The 27,239-nt window shown below is 43.2% G+C and overlaps 3 protein-coding genes across 4 annotated transcripts in view; 2 read left to right on the forward strand and 1 right to left on the reverse strand.

The window, feature by feature from the left end:
* The window catches only part of LOC110834644 (serine/threonine-protein kinase S6KL-like), a 218,756-nt gene that overhangs the window by 112,873 nt on the left and 78,644 nt on the right, over window positions 1–27,239 (reverse strand). The window lies entirely within an intron of this gene.
* Window positions 1–27,239, forward strand: part of LOC110834626 (uncharacterized) — a 106,057-nt gene that overhangs the window by 57,838 nt on the left and 20,980 nt on the right. The gene's annotated exons all lie outside the window — the stretch shown is intronic.
* Window positions 10,217–15,749, forward strand: LOC110834680 (uncharacterized). Its single transcript, XM_022074102.2, has 2 exons — window positions 10,217–11,310; window positions 15,282–15,749. The coding sequence occupies exons 1-2, from the start codon at window positions 10,823–10,825 to the stop codon at window positions 15,415–15,417; spliced, it is 624 nt and encodes a 207-aa protein (XP_021929794.1). The 5' UTR covers window positions 10,217–10,822; the 3' UTR covers window positions 15,418–15,749.

Consider the following 27,239-nt stretch of genomic DNA (forward strand, 5'->3'; position numbering starts at 1 on the left):
CAGATGAAGTCTTTGGCACCAGTTAAGGACCTAACTCTGAGATTAAATTAAGTGACAAACAACCGGAAGTGAACAGTGTAGTGGGATATAATAAAATTGGCACAAATATATGAAGAGGATGGCTCCCCGAGTGATTACCATCCCAAGCATAAGTTACACTTAAAAGAGATCGAAGGACCGATTTCCTTAGTCTCGGAAAGGGTCTTCGTGGTACAATCCTTGTATCAAATACAATGTATCGAAGTTCTTCTGGGTTAACGTAGTTTTACACTGGCTGTGCCCATACTTATGGTGAGCACTGTACTTCTGCAATAGGTCTAATTAAATGCAAGTTATAGTCTATTCTAAACACTGGCTATCCCATGTTCGTGTGAAATTTGAAAAGGTGGGAGGTTTTGAACATGTTTATACACGTTTTACAATACAACTCTCGTTTACTTGGAAAATTAAAAAAAAAAGGCGACATCGCAAAAATTCAAGGTCATATTTACAAAAATATAAACATTACTTTTATTGTTGCAGTGCGAATTTCAGATGTGATGTGTTACTCTACTAGTTTTAACTTTTACAACCTTGACCTAAGAAACTCTGTTCTATTTTAGAGAAATGTGACTATGAATTGTGTGGCGTAATGACGCAGTGCTCTAACCCATAAATTATCAGCGATGTCTCAGAACGGGGAGGTTTCCGTGGACACTCTATATAAGAACAAGTCCGCGCTACGCTGTATTGCGAACAACATTTACATCATTTCGACCACGGCAGAATGGGAGAAGAGGCATGGCGTCGCTCTGCATTTCAAAAGCTATCAGCGACGTCACACCGCCGACGTCACTAAACGGATCGTGAGGGCCCTCAGGAAAAGGAGCATACGATGGTAAGTTACATTACATCAATAAAGACTTTAAAACTGGCGGGTTTATGAACGTCTTCCCAATGTATACGAACTCCACACTACGGGGGTCTTCCTTGAAAATCTCATAGTTAACTCTTAGATGGAAAGAAATTGCATGTATTTATATAAGTCGAAGATTCATGGACCTGTTCAAAAACTATCTATACTGAGCCAGTTGTATCTATTTGACACGCTCACTATTTGCACTAAGTAGTCCAGAAATCCCGACGCTCGTCTTTGCTTTATTCGGTGTCCTCGGTCGTTGTCGGTCTCTCAGAGTCGTGTGGTATGATTTCACGATGTTTCTCTTCGATGGAATCAGAATTTTTGTCAGCGTCGGCACTATAGGCCAGTGGTAAACAACCTGGGGTACGCGTACCCCCGGGGGTACGCGAAGACATCTTAGGGGGTACGTGAAATTTAAAAATATATATATATATTATTTTATGATAAACACTCAATAATCAGCAATGTATTTTTTTTTAATTTATTTTAGACGTAGATTATATACTATGTATAACTTGAATTATACACCAACAACTTTGGGGGTACAAAGTTGAAGAGAAACTATATCTGGGGGTTTATTTTTATTTATTTAGTGTTCTGTCCGACGACAGGTCCATATGAACAGGATCCTTCCATCCTTTTCTCGGACTGGGACCTGTTCATATACGTTCTTGGCAGATGATCCAGAAGTGGTTTGCCATTGCCTTCTTCTGTGTGTGAATGGAGTAATTGTTGGGATGCCACGGAGGAAAACTCCGTGTTGCCTAGACCACGGCCTTGCCCAACACAAGTTATAAATTCGGGCACAGCCGGGAATCGAACCCGAGACCCCAGGATTACAAGGCCAGCGTTCTAACCGCTAGACCAAAAAAGGTTGAATACCACTGCTATAGGCGATGGGACTCTCGGCGTCGGTTTGCCAGCGTTTTATCGTTTAGCGTAAGTTGGATTAGGTTATGTATGTTAGGTTGGGTTATTTTAAGTCAGGTAAGGTTAGGTTGGGTTAAGTTACATTGCAGGTGGTAAGCAATATAAGTTATCACTGTGCTTTATAAAGTCAGATTGAAAGTTAAATGAGTAGACTGTACGGATGTGAAATAGATTCATCTAGTTCTTCAGAAGTGGTTGAGAATACGGTGAGCTATTTAAAAAAAATAGAGATTTAAATTTGAGCGTCACGTAAAGGAGAGGTTATACACGAACAACACAAACCAAAGATTAAACAGAAAATCACAATCCAAAAGAAATTAAATTCTCCCGACGACTTCTGGTGAGAATCCCCAAAAAACCCATCGAGTAGTGTGGAAATCCGTTGTATCTAGTCGTTGTTCCGCAAACGGGAGGACACGAAAACTTTCCCATTATACGACATACATCAATGGATGGACCTGTAAGACGTTCTTCGCTGATGCTAAAGTATAAAGGACACAAAAACATCTTCAGCGGAGGAATTACAAATCTCTCGACAGACTGAGTCAGCTATAAATTACTTTCAGTATCTTCTTACATAAGAATCGTAATTGCACTATAGTCTGGTGTGGGAAAACAAAATTTTTTGTCTCTATAGATGGCGACGTTGAACGTACAGCCCAAAGACGGGCAGTACACTCGTAATAGGCGAACGATGTTCTGCTTTACAACAGAAATCTTAATCTAAAACTGAACATTTCACTCGCACGTCCTCCATGTTTACATGCATGTTGCGGCACACAGATATAATGTTGACATGCTTACAACGTTTAGCAAGAGATGGCAGCAGAGATACAGCCGATTACCAAGGTTTTTTATTGACCTTTGATCATCCAGTGCCATCTGAAGTAAAACGTTTCGTACGTCGCATTATCAGACATGAACACACATCACGAAGAACAGCTGAAAAACAACGCGTGAAAAGCTTAAACGGCGAGAAGGGTTTCAGTGAATACACTTTTTGACTTATCGAACACCAAATATACAGGCCTGACGGCAGATCAGACGAGCAATAGAAGACGAGGTTGTGACCAGCTCAAAGGCACTGTAATGGCTTTGCAGGGAGAACAACGAGAAACCTTTTAAGCTACGCTGCTGTTTTCATGAAACTCATTTCACATTTTTAATTCCACTTTAGAGTAAAACGCATAACGAAAATGGCTAGGCCGCTCTAATTTCGAAATGTACTTTGCTCTGGCAACGAGACCGGAAAGAATACATGCTTCATGTTTTCATGTAACCCTCTTCATGCTGAACATGATATATCTCGCTTCTAGTTTTAATTCATTTGGTGTCTTACGAGGTTAGTGATACGAAATCTCCTGCCGTCGCCTCTCAGCGATTAAAGTTCATCTGTGACTTTTCCGCAGTATAAATTGTACGCTGTCATAAAAGAACCAACACAAGTATTTTATTATCTAAAATTGAGCATGCAGCCTTTGCACAGGGAAGCTTGAGAAATCACCGATTCTATATCAGTCACTCCATCTCCCTTTCCTGTCATCGAAGGTCGGATCATTTAGAGCGACCTTTAGTCCTCGCGACGTGTCCGCACACAATGGTCCGCCCGACCTTTCTGTGACCTTTCGACCTCCGGTTGCGTTGTGGTGATGGATTTCGTAGTGTGGGTTCACCTACCTCTGGACATGTGTTTTTCAATTCAAGGCTGCATTTTAAAACGGATTTGCATAACTTTCCGTGCAGCTTTCACCTGCCACTACAATTATCCGGTAAGCAACACAATTGGTGTTACACGGGCTGACGGGCGACATGTAAAAACAGAGAGAAATTTGTCCGAAAAGAATGCCAAATTTGTCTTTGTACAAGGAACAGGTTTCGATAAATTCATAATGCGATTATATTTTCGTGTAAAATTTACGCTATACAAGACAAAAATTAAAGTGCGATATTTTTATCTTAAATCACACCGAATTCTAGTTAGCAGTTTAGGTGATACATGACTCACGCTTTCCATTCCTAAAGTCCCGGGTTCAAATCTCGTGCGTCCCAGGAGGAAAATGCCCTGATAGTGCCTTAAATTATTCTAAGACCGCTTCCTTCCACATTCTTTCCAATTCATTATCAACTGGAAATGACTGTCTTCTCGGATACTGTGTCGTATAGTCTCTATGAGTTATAGCCCTGACAATCGAGGTAGTAAGCACCTCTGAAACGTCGGTAAATTTCTACCACCGGCATGATAACTTGAAATCTGTCTCGTTATTATTCATTAACAATCCAATAACAGAAGCTTCTCAACCTCGGCTGACAGTCGTTAAATAAATCACAGATAAAGTGGGCTGGGATTTGACAAGTGACATTTTGTGGCGATGAGACTTTGTGTCCCAAACAACACGTAACTGAATGCCATCTATTAATTAGTGAAGATTACGCGAGAAAGGGAGTCATTCAGCCAGAGAGTCGAAACGCGTAGCAAGTTCTACCCGGCAGCCGACAGGGAATATTTCCGCGGATACGTGAAGACGCTTTGGGGACGCAGAGCTCGTGCGACGCCGACCGGTATTGATCTACGGGCAGTGTCGTCCTCATTCTACATGTTCCACGCGGTGTTGCTCATCTACTCGGCGGCCATGTTGGCATTGTTATAAATATCACGAAGGCGGCGTAGTTCCTGTGGCTTGAGGCATGTTCCGAGTTTCAAAAAAAACACAACATGTTTTCCCTTTACCCCCCACTTATGAAAAGTTAAAAATATTACACGTCCAGATGGGATTAAGAATAATGACAACTCGGAGACGATCCACATACATTTGCATTTACGATGCAAATGTAAACAGAGCAAAACTCTCACAATATCTAAAGATAAATCCAGAAATATTATTAGTTCTTACAAAAAAGTTAGGAAATTGTGGTAGGATTTGAGGTTATCACGGCGGTGAGTACAAATATGGCTGTCTTCTGGGATGTAGTCTTGTAGAAGTTTACCAACGTTTCAGAGGTCCCCATCGCCCTGATGATGCAGGCAGCAAGGTCCTCTGAAACGTTGGTAATGACCTTATAGTTCCACGCCATAATACCTACGCCCCTGCTCAGCACCCCATACCACATTTCGTTAAAATCGGTCACCTGACATCTGCCATAGACAGTACGATGCTCTGATGGTGCTACTCGTCATCTGATGGATACTGACCGACATTTTAGAAATTTTGCTGTAATATTACTTTCGCCTAACTTCTGATCACTTACGAAGTGATAATTTTTGAATTGGTACAGAGTAAGTGAGGAAGACTCAGACTTATTTATTTCCAATGTCGTCGGTTAGGAGAGTCGTAAGCCATAATTTCTGCACGTGCGCCATCTGTCCTTGGTCCTGACAAACCTGCTTGGTAGAGTAGGCTGAATTTATCATTACTTGCCTGGAAAAACATCTGACGAGACTCTGTTTCAACTGGACAGTCTATGTGCTGTAACGAGACAGTGTACCTGGCGGTTGCGACGCACTGCCTGAAGGACACCAGTTACTCAGCAGGACCTCCTAGCCAACCCGCTCTGAATCAGCACTGCTTGTCCACTATCACGTAACACTGTCTTTCACAAAGCTGCGCCTCGTACATATTACTGTGTTTTCGGTCCTAACAGACTGCAAATTTGATACATTTGAATCCGTTCTCAGCTTTAAAGAAACTACTTTAGCATGAGGTCATACGGAGGCAGTATGACCTCTGAACATTGGTTAACATTGACCAGACTACACAGCGCAACAACCCAGAAGACGGAAATCTTCATACTAAGAATCGCCCTGATGACGGAGGCAGTATGACCTCTGAAACGTTGGTTAACATCGACCAGACTACACAGCGTAACAACCCAGAAGACAGAAATCTTCATACTCATCGCCCTGATGACGGAGGCAGTATGACCTCTGAAACGTTGGTTAACATCGACCAGACTACACAGCGCAACAACCCAGAAGACAGAAATTTTCATACTCATCGCCCTGATGACGGAGGCAGTATGACCTCCGAAACGTTGGTTAACATCAACCAGACTACACAGCGCAACAACCCAGAAGACAGAAATCTTCATACTCACCGCAGTGAGAACCTCAAGTCTTACTTTAGCATGGATCTGGCTTCTAGAATACGGAAACTAAATTTACTGCAGTCAAAAATCGAAGTGCCTTTGACAATTTTAAGGACATTTAAACCTAGGAGGAATAAAGTAACATGGATTCTGGAGGAAACTGCATAATGAGGAGCTCCATAATTTTTACTCTTCGCCACGTATTATAAGGGTGACAAAAACAATGAGGATGAGATGGGCGGCGTATGTAGATTGCAAGAGGAATATAAGATATTGCTAAAAATGTTGGTTGCAGAACCTTGGGGTCATTACAGATTGTGAGCGTCATCAGATCCAGAGGCCTATGTTGAAGAGGACTCGAAGACCAACGTTGTGTAATGTGCGGCTTTCTGAAATACAGCGATAATGTGTTAGACATGTCGGAGCTCGGCGGTTTGGGTAACTAATGAAAATTTGACTTTCTTTACTGCAGTGGGTTTCCTTAGTCCTTCAGACGCAAAAAGCTTTCACTTACGATGAATCTGGCACAACGGACCTCTGAAGTTGATACAACGTCGTTAACAGATTTATGCTTTCACTGTCATTCTTCCATACGTATTCAAGACGGACAGACAAACACGAAACCCTTGAAGTTTTGTGTCATGGCGGATGTTTTGAAAATTGTCCAACCTCCCAGCCCTTTTCGATAATTCTACACCTTTCGGTTTTCATCCCGACATTTTCTTGTGCGTCAGTCCGTCGCAGATGATTTTATTTGTCACGCTGAAACTAACGGAAGTCCCTGGATTTTCACCTTACCGTCACCTTGACTATCATTATAGCACGACGCGTAGGTTATACCTCGGACGGCCAAAGCTTGTCGGACGACAACATTTAGAATCAAACGCAATAGGCCAACGGAAGATTTTGCGGCATATGTAATCTTCGTTCCAAAAATACCCGCTACCTGCGTACCATGCCCGACAATTCCTGATTAACAAAATATTCTTCAGATGATGCTTCCAGCTGGTCAAGTATTACGGACGGACTACGTTCGCAAGGTTTCGCCAGCCGTGATTATGTAAGCGCCAAATGGATTTGTTGCAGAGGACGCAGCTGTGCGCCCTCTGCGGAGCTCAGCTGCCATTCAGCAGCTGGACGGACAAGCTCTGTTAACTGGGGTGCGAACCATTAAAACATAAACTACTAATCAAACTGAACTGGGATAAGTTCAGTTGAAGTGATTGAGGTTTGCGATGGACGAACGTCCTTCGACTCCCGGGAGAGAAACCGGCTGTGGGGTCCGCCCAGTCTTCTATCCAGTGAGTAAAGCGAGCTCTTTCTTCGGGGGTAAACCGGCGGAGGCTGATGATTCAACTCCATCTATGTCGAAGTTAAGAATGCATGGAGCTATCCCTCTATTTCCCGTTCCGTCTTTATCTGAGTGGCTTAATTAAAGGTACAATTTGGCTGCACGCGACAGAGACAAGCGACCGAGGCAGGCGACAGAGACGGGAGACGGACACATCGCAGCTTGTCGCCACACACTTTTGAGGTGACGACCGAGACATGCGGAAAAGTGTTTGTTTTCTTCGTTTTGTTGAGACATACGTGCACATATTCTGTGAAAAATGAGTACACAAATGCTTCTAAAAAGGTTACTCGAAGAATAAGAAGAAGATGATGTGTTGCTGTGTTATTTGTTGCGAATGAAACAAAGAAAACCTATGAGTTCAATATTCAAAACCAGACGCGAAGAAGGTTCTGTCTGTCGGTGGTCGGTTTTCTGCTACTAATTCTACCAATTGCTCATCTTAATTTAATTTCTGCCATTATTTTACTCAACAACACACGTGCTGCCTGAGCCCGTCGCGAGACACTACTGGTCCGAGAGCGGTCTCCTGTGCTTTGTCTCTGTCTCCTGTCTTTGTCTCGCGCTCGTAATTGTACTTCATACGATTGTACAGAGAGCAGATAGCAAGCGACCAGTCTCGGTCTCGTAACTCTGTCGCCTGTCTCTGTCGCGTGCAGCCAAATTGTACCTTAAGCACAAACAAGTTTACGCGCATGTACCACACTTCGTTCGCGGTGTTTATTTACGATGCAGACGTAAACACATGACGCGCAAGGAGCAGTGAGTGAAATGCTGGTCACCGAATGGGAATATCACCACATGCGCTTCGCAAGATGACGTCTGTTGCTTATGACAGGGCAACACGCGTTAAAAAATACGTAATTACAGTGATATGCATTAAGTATTTTAATTCCATCGGGTCAGTGATTTGTCGTTGGTTGAGACAAGTGGCACCGAGAATGTTGCTACTGCCATGAAAACCCGAGGGGAAAGATTAATTTGTGTTACTTTTACGTTTTACATTTTTAATATGTTCATAAATTATTTTGATATTGGTTAAATGTTAGGTCCTTTGTCCCAGAAATCAAAACCATTCCAAATGGATGTTGAATACCTTAATAAGACCAATATTATATGTCCTGTCGCTTTTGAGCAACTTCCTAAGTGCGTTCGTCTCTACAGAGTGGTGCTGGGTGATTTTCCCTTGTCGGGGGCTTGCCTCAGCCCTTTCAGGAGGCGTTTACTGCCTCCATCATCAGGGCGATAGATGTAGAAGGAAAGAGAAACATTTCTGTAATTGCGCCCTTGAGGGAGCAGCCATTGTAAGCCGTGAAGCGATCAGAAGCCTTGACACGTTCTGACATGTTTATCTTCTTGTGAAAGAAAAGTAAACAATGTTTCGCCACTAATCTGAGTCAAGGTGACAAAGCAATCGCGTTATCTTTTGCTGGAGGACGCACGCGAAACATACTTCTTCAAGTCGGTGTGTAAAGAAGTTCTGTTGACATTCGCGTCACACCGTGAGTTCACTGCACGGATATGCAGCTATCAGATGTCAATGGAAGTGTGTAGATATTATCATGACTTGTATTCGAGGAAATGAATTTATTCCAGACTTCGGATCTGGTCGAAAGTAGCCCAAGTGGCCATCTTCACGCTCTGGCCGCATTGCTACCAGGCAATGGAACTCCGTTATCCTTTCCAAAAGAGGCTGGCTGAGATTCAGAACCAGTAAGGGTACAGAGTTGGCAAAAATAAAACAAAACCAGGCCGCCCAGGTCGTTCTCACTTTGCTGAACGATCTGAACTGGCGAATATGATAACAGACAGTACAGTACTTGGCCGTGAAGCAATCGCACGGAGTTAATTCGGTGTAATGGTTTTACATATCTCTTAAGACTATTATGCGTAAATGTCCTTTTACGATCCAAATGAAAAAAAGACATTCTGAGATTTGGAGTTCTCGTGACGGTGAAGATATTGATCGCGATCTTCTGGGTTGTGACGCCTCGTGGTGTTGTAGCCACGATCACACGGTGACATAACCCTACAGAAAACGAACGACAGGAATTATAATGTTCGATATGAGTTTCAAGTGAAGTTTGGATAATATTGGACTCATACGACTAAAACTGTATTCTTCCTGTAACATTCAGGAGGGTACAGAGTCCTCGGCGATGTTTTGCACGACCCGCGTACAACTTTGTAATGTGTCATGTCGTTTGACGGATAACATTTTACCTCACATCAGAAAGTTCGTGTTACTAATATCGTCAGTATTTGGCATTAAATACAGCTGTAAGGAAGCGTTCAATTTAATGAAGGACGCAAATCAAAAACAAGGATGCATTTCACTTGGATGCTTTCAACTTGCAACAGAAATTAAACCAGATATTGAAAGACTAATCAAGCAAAAGCTGACGACTGATTTTGTTCAAAAATAATACTGAGTGTATGTAAAATTGCAGTAATACTTCTAATTAGAAGCAATTTAATAAGTTTCTACGGGTTTCAATAAATTAAAAATATATTACTTACGGCCCACGAGTCGATAAGAAAGGGGGACTGAGCCCCCTAGGTCTGTAAACGTTTGAGAACTGCTGTAGACCCCACAAAACCACATTTCACCAATATCGGTTGTGTAGTTTCGCAGATGAGATCTGCTGATTGGCACACACGACTTCATAATTATGCATTCCTTTAATTAACTTTGTGCAAAAATTAACTCCTAAAAATGGATCTTAGGCATGCGCTGCCCGGAAGTGAACTGGAATGAACTGGTTCAAGACAGGAACAATGGCGGATGCAGAGTTTCCTCAACAGCACAAGGAGAATTTTTTGATATGGGGACTGTATGTCTCGAGAGAGTGACTTACGCCCATTGTAAAGAAGTGGTTCCATTCATTGGATTAAATTACAAGAAACAGCTTTTACAGGCCTTAAATTTTGGCCACTGTAGGGCATAAACATTTTAGCCAATTTGCATTTGCTTTCATTGAAAGAACTTGTTAGTAACAGTACATAGATGGCCAACAATCAGCGTTACCAGCACTTCATGATGTAACACAGAAATTTATTTCACAAATGTTGACCCTCGAGGAACCATCGATGGGAAAGCGTCCTGGAGATTTCCACGAGAAGATAACAGAGATTTCAAACAGAAAAAGAGAATTAACATGTAGTTCTTAATTTAACTGGGTAATTTCTTGTAAAGAATGTTCCCGTTACAGATGTGGGAAGCGAACATTATTTTGTCGACAAAATCTTTCAAATAATTAAAATTACTTCTTCTTGTTTGGGACACCGTGAAACAACGCGTATGACGCAGTTCTAAGCGTTTATTCCGCATACTACGCACATTAGTGCGCCAACTGTGCCGCAAGGGGTGTACGAACTGGCGACATACATTGCGTCGCAGACCCACGTGCAGTGTGCAATTTTGGAGCCCAAGGTCGGTCCAGCGCAGTTCCCCCTGTCGACCGACTTACGTCACGCGGTGCTCAGCGCTGTGGCTGGCAGGCAGGCTCCGACCGGCTGGCACGCAGTCGAGGTGCGGCCATTGCCGGTTACAGAGGATGCCTCAGTGCGCTGTGGCCACGTGTAGAAACAACCATCGCAAGACCAAGGGGCGCCGAGTTCGATACCACAGGTTTCCGGCAGAGGACGACGTCAGGAGTCGTTGGGTGTCGGTGTGTGGCCGCAGCTTCAATACAGCCACAGCGCGGGTGTGTTCCCTGCACTTCTCACCCAACAGCTATGAGAGAGACGTGGAGCACGAACTGCTGGGTCTGCCCCCCAGAAGCCGCCTCAAGCGGGGTGCTGTTCCCGACCGCGCCGTACCCATCAGCCTGCCATCTCTTATCGGTAAATGGAAACAGCCACGTCAACGCCAGCAACAAGTGAGCACTTCAAAACGCGGAGGACGCAAACCCAGACCTCCAGAGCGCGAAGACGAGGCCGCGGCTGCTGATCGTGACGTCACTACCCGGTTCGACATTCTCCTTGCGTTAGGCCTCAAACCCATCAAGAAGAACCACCAAGATGGCGCCGACTACCGCTACGAGTAAGTCTAACACGAAACTTGAAACTTAGGATTAGTGGGTTGGATGTAGGCCAGGAGGGGAAGGGGGAGGCGGGAGAGGTGCGCCGTGCCTTGCGTGAAGCAGCCTCGATGTGTTCCGTGTTGGTTCACTCACACAATGTGCGTGTTGGCGGTAGCGTTTTGCAGGGGGCTTGTTGCACAAACTGTCCTCTTTCGAAGGTTATTCCGCGACAACGTATCACCTACAGAAGGTGGAGTTTAATATTAGAGTGGATCTTTGAAAAGCAAGGCGTGAAAATAGACTTGACTCGAGTGGTTCAGGGTCCAGTGTCAGGCTTTTGTTAATACTGTTATGAACCTTAGGGTTTCACAAAAGGAGATTTATTTGCCCAGAAAGTAACTATCAGCCCCTGAAGACCTTACACCATGGAATAAGTATCAAATAATAAGACTATTATAGGAAAAAGTTTAAAAAATGTGACGTGTCCCCCAGAACGTTAAGCTAACCTGACCTAGCGAAACCGAGCCGAAACAAAGCACTGGGGATCAAAAGGAGCCCTTGACGATGGGAGTAATTTTAATTTACGAAACGCATTCGGTTTTTTTACCTTGCCTGGCAGGTACTTGGTGCTTTGGGAAGGATACAAGATGAAGAGGTTGAGCTTTGGTTTTAAGGCATTAGAACTACGAATTGTCTGAGTAGAATTTATTCTCCTCCACATTGAAATGGGAACCAAGGATCTCCTGCGTTTATAGCTTGGCTCCTAACACCATAAGGGTGACGATCGGTGGCCGACGTGGGCCGATAAACTGGTATTATGTAGTGTATTCCAAGATAATACACGGGGAAACTCCTCCATGTCGCGTCCGATACCCCAAACCAGTGCCTCGTGAAAGCGAAGCAGTCTATGACCGCTTCGTATGCAACCCGCTTCTCGCGAGGTTGGGGGGAAACCTGAAGTGTGTACTGCAATCAGCTTGTCATTTTGTTTTTGTTTTTGCAATATCAAGAGGGGGCGAGCATATTGATTTCGGATACAGGACAGACACTATACCGCCATGTAGTTTCCACTCCTCGTTCAGAGGTTCCGAAACACCTGTAATGTTGCGCCAGAGTACCATACTTGTAATGGATGTAAACCGAGACACATCCGTGACCTCGGCAGTAGATGGAGGTGAATGGGCAAATCAGTTCCGGCCGCTTTAACCCCTTGAAACGTTTATGGTTCTGCCGTTCAGTAAATTTTCCGCTTTTTTGGAACCGCAAGGTTCTTTACCGTTTTCACAAGACCCCGCTATTGGACCTTAACCTGAGCCAGCTCAATCCAACCCACACCATATTTCTCTGAGAAGTTTTTAATGTTATCCAACCGTTCATGCCAAGACCCTCCCCTGGTATCTGGATTCTCACAAGAGGTTAAAGTAATAAAACGGTCCGTCGCTTGGGGGTTTACGCTGTTGTAAGTACACCTGACCTGTCTTCTGTGCCCGTGTGAGAAACACCTGCAAGCGAGCAGGGGCAACGGGAGAGACTAGCGAAATCTTACAACTCTGTTCACCACGATATGACGTGGACAGTTTCCCCTCGGGTACGAGGATAATAACGAGGGGGCGACGTATTGATCCGTTCAACACTTCTTTCAGCCGTCGAGGAACTGAACATGGCGGTGCACGTGGCGGGAACGTCCATGTGTCATGCCCTGTTTGGATCGACAGTGCAGAATTATTGTACAAATGGTAAGCTTCCTGCGGTTATGAGAGTGTTGGAGTTTCATTTAATATTTTCGTAGCAATGGGCGTGGGTAGCTCAGTATAGTGACTAGACTACGAGCTGGAAGACCGAGGTTCTATTCCCAGCAGTGCAGTTTTTTTGATCTTAGCTTCCACGTCCAGACCGTCTCTGGGCCCCACCCAGTTTTCCAACCAGTAGCTGCCGGTTTTTTTTTTCATCGGGGTAAAGCGGCTAGGTAATCACTTCTGTCTACACCCGAGCTTAAGAATGCGTCCGGCTATACCTGAAATCCCCCATACGTCTTCATGGCTTAGTGCCATGGACAATGTACCTTGTACCATTCTCATTCTAAATACATGGCACAAAGTTGAAATGTTGATGATTATTCAGATAGTCAAGAAATGTCACACTTTTAAGAAGCCTGAAGGTTCTGTACCGTGTTACGTTACGTCGCTACCCAGGTTCAAACCTCGGCCCGGACTCAGGTTTTTGGTGTTTTTCTCGTTTATCGTCAGATACCGGGATAGTACCTCAAAGGAAGTCACGACAGATTCCTTCCATGTCATTTCCAATTCATTATTCATCAATAATCCTATCAATCGACGCTGTATAGTCTGAACTACTGACAGCGTCGTTAAGACAACCATAAATAAAAACAATTCTGTGAGATATGAAGTTTTCATGACGGTGAAAATGGTGGAGTTGTTCTGGGTTTTGACGCCATGCCAGAAAATTCCACCGTTTCTGAGAAACATACAGTTTTCATCTTAAGGTGAAGACTTCAGCCTTGAAGATGGCGACAGTCCTGAAGACTTCAGCCCTGAAGATGCTGACAGCACGTTTCTTTTTCCTTCAAAGCGTTGGCATCTGCCGACGAGCCTACAAGGCACCTAAATCTAGAATATAATGTAAACAATAATGCGTTCGCAAAAAGCCCGTTTGTTGCTACTTGTCAGCTAGTTCGACCTCTTGACATGAACCGAGTTGTGCAGCGCGCACTTCAGCGGAGAAGATCTCAAGGTCATTGCTCATGTCTCACCGAATTAGCTGTGGTAGTATTTCTCATGATGTAGGGCCTGGTCCACCCATTCCTAACCCCACAGCTGAAGGACCACACCTTGCAGTTTTCCCCAAGTGCATATTCCACCTACAGGCGAATTCGTAGGTGTCATCCATATCTAATAGCCGTCATCTCCAGCAGCTCTGCTCTAGTAACGAAATTAAGGTGCTTCTGTACACGTAATTAAACAGAGAATGTTCCATTTGAAACGAAACCTTAACTACAACAGTATTTGTTAGCTTAAGATATCAAATAATACCAACTAATTTCTTTCATTTTGTATGTTAGGACAAACGTACAAGCTTTAGCCAACAACATGTCGATTTCCGCTCGAAGTCACAAAAGCACTTCCTGTGTCCAGAAGTTTTGTTACCAGTCAATGTAAAGTCTTATTCGGCACTCCCCTGCCGAGATACACATTTCTTAATGCTTCGTGAAATCAACAGACAATTTCGATGCGAAGTAATGCTCGTGGATACATTATATTGGCACCTGCACGGCTTTTGCGCAATTGCCGTGAGCAGTGGCTTAGCAACGTCGGTGACCTTGACTTGAGTGTCACGGGGGACATTGAGACGGCCTGCTTCACGGGATTTTGGCTTGCTTTTGATTTCAGTACTGCGTGAATATCGGTGGGACGCGTTTGAAATGGCACACTATGTAACAAATTATGTTACCCGAATGTCAACCATTAGCTAGCTGTACGCTCCAAAGGACGATCAACATGGGTTTTTCCTTGTACTAAGGACACGTGAAGTCCGACTATTTAAAGCCTTCTTGTGTCCAGCTACCTGTCGATTTAAACAGTTTCTTCTAATATGGCGTCTACGATCAAACTGTTACGCGGACTTTCCTTATACATAAGATGGCTGTGTTCTGGGTTGTAGCGCCGTGTAGTCTGGTAGAAGTTTACAAACATCTCAGAGGTCCTTGCTGCCGCCTTCATCAGGACGATGAGTAGGTAGTAACTACTCATCGCCCTGATCATGGAGGTATCGAGGACCTCTGACATGTCGTAAACTTCTACCAGACTAAACGGCGCTACAACTCAGAACTCCCCACCGTGAAAACTGCAAAGTATACTTTCCTTATACTTTCGTCAAAAATATCAAGACGGAGCCAGTCTGGTTTCAACAGCCAGTCCGGCACACGTAGTTAAGGCTTTAAAATTTCCCTCTCCTTTGTCGTTATCTGCCCCAGAGTTGCAGTAAAACCATACAACGCTTCAACCCGAACAGCGGAGCCAAGGCGAGTGAAGAATGCTCAGAATTCGCAGAGTAGCAAAGCTAGCAAACCTGCACTAGTGACTTCCAGCCGCGCGGAAATGCGGGATTGAAGTCCACCTGTGCCCTCGAGGCATGCAATTTGGTGACGGCTACTACGACCCGGTAGATGTTGAATTGCGAGTAACGCTGAGGAACGTGTATTGAGGCGGCATCAGATTCCTAAGACCAATGGTTGGAACAACAAGAGGGGACCATGTTCAGGATGAAGAAATTCAACAATTCACGGAGATAATAAGTGATATGTTTCTGTCCTGCAATAATTTATGTACGATTAAACTTCTTTTAGACAAATGAAAACTTTCGATTTGAGATTACCGACTTCTGAAACGTCCGTATACGTTTACCAGACTACACGATACAACACCGCAGAAGACAGCTATCTTCAGCAGGGAGAATAATAGTAAGGCTCTAGACCTGCAGTGCTCTGCATACTGTATGAACCATTCCTCAGATCCAGCTGTCTCAAGTGGTACATATGTCGTTCTCATTTGTTGTAATGACTGACCAAATGAAAGTGTTGAGGTTGGGAAACTGCCAAACCGCCCCGTCTAAACACGAAGTCAGCTCCTGATATCTCTCTTTGCCATAAATTTCTTCAGTACCTCTCCCTGTTTTAATTATCGCAGTTTATAAAGCAACAGGCGCTCTTTATACCAACTTACAGCAAAAGAAAAGTGTAGGTCGCTCTGTATTAACGACAAATTACTTTTAATTGTTATTGAAACGAGAAAAATACCGTATCATTATTTCGTACGGCGGGATGTTATAAACGTGTCCACTTTATTTCGTCTTGGAAGGTACCGATTTCGTGACAGCGAGAATCATTTACGTCGTGTATCCGAAATAAGCGAAAATCACTCTTACTAGGTCTTGCCCGGCCGATCCTTTGACAGCTAACAGCTAAGCTATACGTCTACATACATTTAAAGGTATTGAGAGGTGTCTTCTGCAAATTGACCGGGCTCAATGTGCCACATTCTTCCTAAAATACAAACTTAGGATTGTGTGGTAGGTGGCACCGGACACTCTGAGGGCATTGAGAGCAGAGTGCAAAGTGTAAGGTACGAACAGTAGCCTACGTGACGCTCGCCTAGCGAGCCGTTTCCAAACAACTCACTTCGCGGTGCAAAGTCCTGCTTCAGAAGTCGATAGTCGCTCAGCTGGTCAACAAATTCCCTGATTTTTACGGAATATGACGGTTCCTTATAGTGAAAAGAAGGTCGCTGTGGGATGTATCATGTAGTCTGGTAGAATCTGACCGGCGTTTCAGAGGTTATAACAGTATCCATCATCAGGGCGATAATTTTATAAGCGACAACACAGTGCATCATATTAGAACACGGCCGTTTTCATATTCCGTTCCGTGAGAATCTGAAATCTCGAGAGTTCTTTTCAGTGTTCACAAGAGCACGCCACTGAACTCTGACCTTTCTGCTGTTCTCCAGTTAATACGGTCACCGAAGCAGCGGCTTCCTGGACGGTGAAACTGTGCAACATGTCCCGCCCATCTCATCCACTTTGACAGATCACCTTAAGAATATTTGGTAAAATTCCTTATCAGGTAATTCTCCATCTCCTGTTACTTCCTTCCCTTGGTCCTTATATTTTCATCAGCAGTGTTCTTTTCCTCCTGGAAGGCGAGTCATTTTTACGCCAATGTACAACAAAGGTGTGATTATATATCAATATTCAAGTTTTTAGATAAGGAGGCGTTCTTTCTTTTCTACACACAGAAAAGATCCACCTAATATTGTTGAAATAACACAGGTGGTCGGGACTGACCTTTAAATACGAGAGATAAGGCCTAATATCCGGATCTTATGAACACCGTGATGAATCATAAAAGGGAATTTCACGACCAGGCCATTTACTTTTAAAGGAAGGCCCTCCTGCACCACGGAGTTTCGTTCCTATCCTCACCCTAGCTGTGTTCCATGCGTTCCGATGCAACTAGCAGCGTTAACTCCTATCATGTGGTCTGTTCAGTTCCCTTAAAGGCACGTCAAAGAGATGCGATCCGTGTGTATGGGGGCTTCGCAGGGGGGGAGGTGTTGATAAAAGCAATTTCACAGGGACAGGCAATGAATGCATCGGAGGTATTGATTTATGACCTGAAGATGCCATGTCAGTTAGCACAACCGTCGCCTTGGCATGGTTTTACTAATAACCTCGAGGCAAATATGGCAATAATAATAATAATAATAATTATAACAATAGAGCTGTAATGGCATCTGAAGCTGGCGACTGCTTCTGAAGGACTCTGATTAACCCTTTGAAGACGAATGAGAAGAGAAAGTATTGAATAGTGAGAGTCTTAACGGGGGGGAGGGGGGGGGGGTACATCAGTTTTAGGCTGTGAAGGTTCCCAGGCAGTGTCCATTCGTCCTTCTGGTAAAGGAGTTGCGTTCGGAAGTGAAGAAAATCGAGAAGTTAAGATTAGAATTTTTAATTTTGTTACTAACCTTGCAAAAGATGGAAAGATGGTGGAATGAACAGGTTTTGAACCTATAAGAAAGGAAGAAGAAGAAGAAGACTAGCCCTGCGAGGGTGGCATTTAGTGAAATGCTGATGTTAACTTTGGGGGGGGGGGGGCTACTTTAGGGCGGAATTTTGATGTTAATATTGGGAGGACTCTTGAACAGCGTGGTAGCAATTATACACCAAATGTGGTGTGTTCATAATTTCTTCGTGAATTAAATTACTTCTGCACCATCATTTTCCGAATTTGAAACAGGACTTGCAGGCATTCGTCTAAATATTATTTAAGAATTCTGAACGTGCCTCAACGAAGACTCAACATCACTCCATTACAAAGATTAACTGAGTGATGCTGTTTAAGGATATAATCGCTGTTTACACTGATAATCATACGAAACCCACAAGTACAAAATGCACAGTTACTGATTGTTAAAGCAGGTGGTATATATAGTTACCACCTAAGTTTAAAGGGTAAAAAATGTTTGTACTCGGCTCAGCCACGATGTTCATACCAGACATGACGGTTTCAGTACCGTTTGAATGAGTTTGCAGCCTGACTCCAACATTTAGTAGAAGCATTTCCTCCTCGCTAGACATAATGGCTGTGCCACCATGACTCGGTCGTCAGTGCCTCCTCTCTTGCGATGAAGAGATGTGCCATGTGAAGTGTAAGTTTGCTTCAGCATAATATTGCACTATATAGATCACTGTTTAATGTGCAGGGTTGAACATGTAGGTTGTGCAACAAAAAATATCTCGTTTAATTACCAAACTCGTTAAAAAACGAGAACCTGAGGACCGAGTCATGGCGGTATAATCCTTATACATGCTGAGAAGAAAATACTTCCAAAATTTAGATTGTTACAGTTTGGTAATCAAGTATCGGTTTAATCTGGTTGCTTTGTTAACAGTAGGGAATAACCAGTGCATTTGTGTCAATTTCCAGCCAACAACGTAATAAGGTGTCAGTTCCGAAATACCAACGCACATCTATAGCACGAAGAGATAAGTTAACTTTATCAGTAACGTGACTAATAAGGAGTTACAGATTCTGCAAAAACGCCGTGACGCAATCAACATGATACACTTTTACCATGAAGTGCATCCATGTCTCTTAGCCGGCAGTATGGTGTTGGTTGCGTTCGAGGGTTGACCCAGGAGGAGCGAGTGTCAGGGCGTTGGAAGTGGGAGATTGTTCCTGTAATCTTAGATATGCACTTTTTGTGTTTCTCCGTTTCCGGTCTGGTTGCTTTCTGGCTGCTATGTCTGCAACCGGTTTTGTGCAAGTAATAGGCAAATTGGTGAAGCCATGCTCAGTTTTAGGGTCCACACTGATCAGAATTTGCATGTTTAAAAAATTAAAATTTGTAGAATTTGAGGTTCTCACGAAGATGACTGGGTTGTAGCGCCGAGTAGTGGTGGGAGTATTCCAACGTTTCAGAGGTCCTTGCTGCCTCCATCATCAGGGGGACTAGCTAAGATATTTGAAGACGAGAGATTCTGTTCTGCATGGTAGCAAGCATACACCGAATGTGATGTGTTTATAATTTATTCGTGAATGCTATTAGTTCAGAATTTGAAAGAGGACTTGCAGACACGTACTTGTGAACAGAATGTCGGGGGAGGCGTGCCAGGGAGGAACTCTTACAAACAGGGCGGACAGTTTTACCAGGAAGCAGTAGTCGTCGTCACTCACCTAAATCAATCACGTCTGAAGAACCTTGATCCCACCTAACCCACTTCATCAAAGCCATGTGGATAAGATAAGGCGAGAAACTGCACTTTGGCCTCAAAAATGGAAGAACTTGAAACTTGTGTCGCTCTCTGTATGTGGTACGGGACGGCTGATTTCCCTGCGAAGCGCGAAACTCATCTGAATAGTGTTCAAAGATTCAGTTCTTACCGCAAAGAAAACACGAGTCTCCGTCACAGAGATCAGCGGGTTAATGCAGTTATGAGAATCACACGGAACGCACAAATACACTGTGCACTTAATGCAGAGTTAATGATTGTTGAAGTTGATGGTACTTGCACAGACCACAAGGATCTGAAAGGTTAAGGTCACAGATGAAACCGATACTGTAACCGGGAAGTTGTTCATTTATTAATGATCGAGCTACTTCATCAAGAAATATGCAATTAACTGTGCGGAGGTGGGGCCCAGGAAGGAAAGCATGCGCCTTATTGTTTATTCTTACACCCCTGTATCCAACGCACCGATCCAAGCTAAGCCCTGAGGGCAGAAAGAATGGCTGAGTGCACGTCACCCTGGTTCAAGAATCGGCAGTAGTTGAGGAATTTTTAACCTTTTGGAAGGTAGAGCGAGTTAGCGAGGCAGATGTTCGAAACTGCACCAGTCAGCCAATCCCAGAAGCACCTTCTTCGGTAAAGGTCGGGATGCGGAAAGCGTTATTCTAAGAAGCTGTGCATGAACTATAAAAGAATTTTAAAGAAATGGGCTAGATGAGAAACCGCAAATAAAAGTCCCAAGACAGAACTCAAGAAGTAGGATTTGAGGTTCTCACGTCGGTGAGTACGAAGATGACTGTCTCCTGTATTGTAGAAGTTTACCGACGTTTTCAGATGTGCCTGCTGCCTCCAGAATCAGGGCGATTTGTGTGATTGTTATGCATGAATAAAAACTGGTTACAAGTTACACAAACAGGATACAACGTATGAAAATCACAAAAAAGTTAAATTTCAAATTCCACGTCTTTTGAATCCACGTCACACTTTCTTAATTTCAATATTATTCTCCCCTTTATGGCTGGAACTCTTAAGGCGAAGTAAATTTTTTTATGTATTTCATATTTCCTCGATGATGAGTACGTCTAAATATTTATTGTCTACATTTTGGGGATGGGAAGTGGGGGGGGGGGGGGCGAGGGTCTGACGAGAGAAACAGAATCACGGCGCATGAAACTAAGTTGGCGATTGGAGGAATTACGTGACGTGCAGAAACATTGGAAAGTTTCCGGAGGCGCGGAAGTGCCGAGTGACCCGGTTTTCCAGACAGTCGTTGACAGACAAATGTGTAGCAAACACCGCAGGGAGAAGTGCTGGACCGAGTGGCAAGGCAAGTTCTGTTCCTAGCTACTGTGCAGTTTTTTTCTTCCAATTATTGCCTTATTGATACTGTTTGTGGTAGAAAACTAAAAATTGCAGTGACAGGTTGCTGTCAGTGACATGTTTATAGAAAGTTTTATGTGGATCCATTAAATGATCCAGACTTTAATTTATGAATGAATTAAGTCTTTTGTACACAGTTTACAGATGGTGGGGTATGACTCCCTGTTATTTATTATTCTTCTACCGTCTGAATTACTTCTGCTTGTACATTTTTCATGACCAATTCTGTTTCTCCACAAAACCAGACACGGATAAATGTAATTAAAATCATGAAAACGGGTTAAAAGTATTTGCAGGAGACTTTGGTCCGGAGACTTCGCCCTCACTTGGGGACAGTTAACTATTTCTCTGTTGTGGAACCCGACAGACGGTAACATGATTTTGTGGCGACGGGAATGAATTGTTTGCCCATCTGAGCAACTACTGTTCGAATCGGTGATGTCACAGCCGGGTTTTGTGCGATTCAGGGGTCACGGCTAGACACTTGTCATGGAACTCAACGTGGGCTGATGCACACAACGGCGGAGGATGGGCGCAGTGAGTCAGAATCAGGCACTTGAGCGTGGTACTAGGAGACATGTGCGTCTACACTGTAGCAGCTGCGTGCTGGGGTCGTGTGTTCGAAACCCGCTCAGGGCATGGGCACTATTCTGCACATCTGAGCAAACTCAAAATCATGGAAGTTTTCAATGGGCAGATGAAGCTGTTATTCATTTCCTTCAATCCAGATGGCAGTTGAAACCGACGTTCTGTAGCTTATACTTTTAATTTCACCGGCAGGAGTTACAGGAGTGTTCTTCTACATAAAGCTCGCTCCAAGGGCTTTGTTACAAGAATTAAAATGTCTTTAAATTGGGCATGAGGCTGATTACTTATCAGATAAAATTTTGTCCAGGTCTTGTTTCCTGGGGTTAGAGCGACTTAGTCCACCAAATGTCTGAAACAGGACTCGCAACCCCCTGCGCTAAAGGCCGATACAATAATCGAAAAAAATTTGGAATTTTGGTCGGAAAATCACAAGGACATATATCGCATTGGCGACCAAGGTGTACATGGTAGGTTATATCGAAATATAACTTCGCGAAATTGGTTGTGAAGGTGTGGATTGGATTAAACTGTCTCACGATTCAGTGGCGGGCTCTTATTACCGCTGAACTTCTGATTGTAATAAATTAAGGGAATTTGATTAGATGACCTTAAAGGAAGATTCTATGTAATTAACTTCGCGGTCGGTGTTGCTGACCACTCACCCCCATCTAGTGCCGAGTTCAAGAATGAGTAGGAGCTATAACACCTCTCCCCCCAAGCGACCTATGCGGCGTGTTGTGGGAAGTGCTTTTCTTACTTTGTTGTTCTGTCAGGATAGGGTTAAGTGTCTATATGCAATATGCAAATAGTCACTTCTAGATAATGATTTTATCTTTTTGTTCATAGTTTATCGAAATGGGTGTATTCGCTTATGTGACATGTGATTGGTCTGAAACTGTGACTCAAGAAAAAAATTTGTGTGTGTGTGTGTGTGAGAGAGAGAGTGAGAGAGAGAGAGTGTGCGTTTACTGTTTTCATTCAGAAAAAAAAACTTCCGAACTGGCCTGCATGTCCACCAGACTTGCAATGAGAAATCGCTTTAATGTGACGGTCATCTAGAAAATATTCGTGACCAGCGTTAGGGACCCGACATTTTGTACTATTACGTGAAAGTTGTTTAAACAAATCCTTTTGTTTAGAGCAGTCCAGGCAAATAATACATTTTACAGTGGAATTTTTACATATACTTTTCAATTCAGACTCAAAAAAACATTTCATGAACACAGTCTACAGGCTGCAACGAAATAAGCTACGGTGGGCTGTTAAGGAATTTTGGCTTTATGGCATAATATCATTATTTACGGGAAATCTACTATTAAAGAGTAGGGGGGCATAAAAGAAAGTATATAAATAAAAAAATACGTGTGAAAATTAATATCGGTAATAGCGTGCTGTAGAAGAGAATCCTGAGTATATGGTGGGATTAAGTGTCCACAGTAATGGCCCTTCGGGTGCCATTATAGCAGCTAGGGAACTTTTGCAGACAGACGCTGCGCCGTGGAGATAGGTAAACTTCACCACTAAGAAACAAGGCACGCAACATTGACTCTGGCCCGCGCCAAATGTTTCGCCCTAACCTACACTCTACGTCTGGTTATTCCGGTTTGTAAGACCTGAGAGGTGACCTCGCCTCTCTTGGCACCCATCCCTGTCCAGACACCGCCAGACTTCGAGCCTCAGAAATCGAATCGCTCATTTCACAGGGAGCGACCAGTCGACAACCTTTCAGCATAGCCACTCAAGTTACACCTCATGCGGTCTTGCGATCTCCGAAAGTTGCCGATATAAAAAAATCACACTTTTCCTTTCATTTACTCGCATTACCCCCCCCCCCCCCAATCTACTGCCGAGGTTAAAAATGCATGCAGCTGCACGTCCACTCCCCCCATACGTCTGCACGTTTTGTAGTTGTACCAGGGACAAAACTTAGCGTTTCGCCGTCGTCACCAGTTTGCGGTTAGGAGAAAAACAAGGGCATATACTACGTAATCCAAAAAGATTACCGACATACGAATCGAAACAGCGAGCTACAAAGTACTGTTGCTGGAAAAAATGTTTATAGTATGGACAGTATGTGCTTCCTAGTCTTATAACACTCCCATCTCTCTCATCCTCTAGTCCCTTACTTCTAACTTACGTCGAACGCGCACGTTCGCCCCGACTACTGCACCAGTTACATATTAATTTGTTAATAATAATAAATACAGAGAATGTGGAAAGTGAAAGCACAAGTAATCCCAATAATTATAGGAACAACTGGAACTGTCTCCAAATCACTTAGAAAATATTTGGCCAACATCCCGGGCGAACAAAACATCAGGAAACTTCAGAAAACTGCCATTTTGGGATCTTCATACATCATTCGATAGACGCTGTCGTAAAATATATAGTCATCTCTCACAATAAAATTATATAATACATGTAACACATACTAAGAACAAAATGTATTTCGGAAAAGATGCTGCACTATGTACCTCAGGGGCAAGATTTGTCTCGGGTACATAGAAGTAAATACCCTATAAAGTGGTGAATATATGTAATAATAATAATAATAATAAATCCTTCAGACCAAGTGTGTGCCTCAAGAGGTGGCCATTTACGAAATGAAGTGATTACAAAGTAACTGGAAGAAACCATCATTTTAAAGGATATTGAGAAATATAGATGACAACGGAGAAACGGCGTGTAAAGGATGGAAGAAGCACGACTTCCAAAGAAGGACTTCTTTAAATAAATTCAGAAATAGAAGGGAGACCAAAAAACCTAACAGAAGGCGGTCCGACCAGTTTCGGGTGTCAGCAGGCCCAGACCTCAATCCTGGTACAGTGGAAGACAGAAGACGCATGCAGTGCGCATAATCTGCATGGTCATAGTTATTTACTGCACACAGTCAAGGACAGAGATCATTCACAGTCCACAAAGTAGCCTGTTTTTGGACACATTTTATCACAGTGTATATATAGAAGAAACGTTGCTTTATTTCGGTTTGTGGAGTGTAACTTATTTTTTTTAGCGTACTAAAACTATTTTATGTCAGTAAGAATTAAGTCATTAAGCAAAAGTTTTTCATAAAACACTTATTGATATTAATTTCATAGGATAAATCAATAAAACCTTCAGTTTCGTTGTAATAAGTTGAATGGCTTATTTATTGCCTTCCAACTGTAGGCCTTCGGTGGAGTATGGGAAAGCTTTATTTTGCAGTACGCTTATTTTATGGTGAAAACCATGCATTGCAAGTCGAATGGTGATACTGACAACTAACCAACCTCCACAGAGCAGACTCCATCTTCAGAAGCTAATAGTACTATCAGCCAGTGGAGAAATTCCACGGTTTTTATGGAATCCTAAGGTTCATCGCCACGTTCACAACAGCCTCTCCACCAGTCCTTGTACTACGGCATATGAATCCGATTCACACTTTCAAACCCTGCTCACTTTCATATGTATTTTAATATCATCGTCCCACAAACGCCTATGTCTTTAAATTGGTCTTACCCCTTCAGGCTTTCCAACCAAAACTTTGTACGTATTTCCCATCTCCCCAATTCACGCTACATTCCCCGCCAATTTAATCGCCCTAATAATATCTGGTTAAGAGTAAAAACTATGAATCTCCTCGTTACGTAAATTTCTCCAGCGTCCTGTTATTTCATTCCCCTTTGGTCCAAATATTCTCAGACGCCCTGAATGTGTCACGTGACAGACCAGGTTTCACACCCATACAAAACAAGAGGTAAAATTTAGTTCTGTACATTTTAATATCAGCGTTTTAGATAGCTGACTGGAAGACGGGTTATGAACTGCAGGGTAACAGGCATTCTCTCAATTTCTAAGCGACTGACAGCGTCGATATTTAAACCACAAATAAATAACGTGTGTTGGCAGTTTGACTTCGGTCCAGTTCCCGTAGACCATTGCATCGTTGGTATAAAATCCTCCCAGATGGAAGAAACGAATATTACCGGCATATAAATAGCACCGCGAGCCAGTCAAGGTCCCTGCAATTTCGCCTTATCCCGTGCCGATAATAGATAAGAGTTACCACTGGCAAACACACTAACGCAACATTTTTGGGAAAGATAAAAGTTTCCCTGGTGCGAACTAAGCAACACGGCATTCAGACGTATGGGGGAGTGGAGTTATAATTCCATGCATTCTTTAGATGGAGGTGAATGGTTAGATAAATATCCCAGCCGCCCTAACCCTGAGAAAAAACCTCCGATACCGATTTAATACATCCTACCCTGCTGGGTATCGAACCCCGGTCATCCATAACACAGACAGTATAATCATTAAAGACTATAGCTTCTCTCATTTTCGTTGGACTCTTTTTCCGTAACATGAAATGAGATGGGAAGAGAAGAATTAATTAATGACAGATGTCAGGGTTAATAATACGTGGACCCCCATACGACTGTCTTGTATGGCGCTTAGTTAAAAATCAGGGACATCCTTTACCTTTTACTCGATGAAAACTGCTTCAATAATTGTAACTGACCGACCAATGTCGTGAGGGCGAGCAAATGGAGATATGATCAGGATCTATTAATTAATTAAAATGAACGGGGTCCAGTGAAGACGCCGATGAACCTCCGGGGAGGGGGGGGGGTCATAATCCCATTAACTTTAAATTTCTTTTCGGAAGACAGTACAATACAGTTGATATTTAAAGCCCAGTGGATTTAAGAGTCCTGCTTTAACGTACAGTAGCTGCATTTTAAAATTGATGAATTTCTCACTATAAACAGCGATTTATTTACTTAAACAGTATTAACCAGTTGATCTTTGTAATTGTGAATTATTGTTTCCTTTGCGGTACGGACTGTATTTAGACGAGCTTAGACTTCAAGGGGTAAATGTAGTATTGTGAATAATATGAGCACACACGCGTTTTTAAGTAGCGTATTCATGATTTGGTGTTCCGTGAGATACGGAATTGCATTTCAGAGTAGTTCCGAGTGTAAAAGTATGACACACAGCTGGATAAGAACATAGGAAAAGGAGCCGGAGGATAATGATTGTGCAGACAATCGAACGTAGGTGGAACACTTTCTCCCGCGCGTCTTTGCCTTGAGGTCCTTCACCCCTGCATAACCCATCGCCGGAAATCCAACAAGAGGCAACGCGCTCCTCTGTTCGGGTCGATGCCCGACCCCTTTATTTTTACTAAGAGGTGAAACTCCGAAGCAACACTGTGCCTGCCGTCACCATAGCAACTGCGTATGTTTCGAAACAAGTTCGCGCGTTAGCCATATTCGTAAGGCACATATGTCCAGCTAGGATACCACCAGACGGAAGGATAATGCACACAAAGAATGTCTTCAGCTTCATGTTCACGCTTTCTACAACTTCATGGTGCGTTGACAGAACTTGTGCGCCTATTGATAGTGTCGGGAAGGGAGGGGGGGATTTGGTTTTTTTGCATACCTCGCTTTCTCTGATCTTCATTTGTTGCTGATACAAATCTAAAGCTGCAGAGAGAGAATCCCACTGCATGTAGGCTGTCACAGTGCATTGTCATAAATTGTATTTCCGTGTTATTTCCTTAAATATTTATCGCATCGAAGAGTGTATGAAGTAAAAGTTATAGACCTTAACAAGATCGATATCTTATGCAAACCACATATCTTTTGTATGACGGATGCTTCAAAATTCAGTAACTCTATTTTTTCCT

Source organism: Zootermopsis nevadensis, unplaced genomic scaffold (genome assembly GCF_977971745.1).
Source record: "Zootermopsis nevadensis isolate Lab colony 2312 unplaced genomic scaffold, Znev_1.0 Znev_ptg000015l, whole genome shotgun sequence".
In the NCBI taxonomy this organism is placed as follows: Eukaryota; Metazoa; Arthropoda; class Insecta; order Blattodea; family Termopsidae; genus Zootermopsis; species Zootermopsis nevadensis.

Bases quoted from the DNA above. Each gene is read 5' to 3' on its own strand.
- LOC110834680 (XM_022074102.2), top strand. From the start codon at position 10,823: ATGCCTCAGTGCGCTGTGGCCACGTGTAGAAACAACCATCGCAAGACC. The intron at 11,311-15,281 runs GTAAGTCTAACA...TATCTGCCCCAG, and splicing joins GGCGCCGACTACCGCTACGA to AGTTGCAGTAAAACCATACA.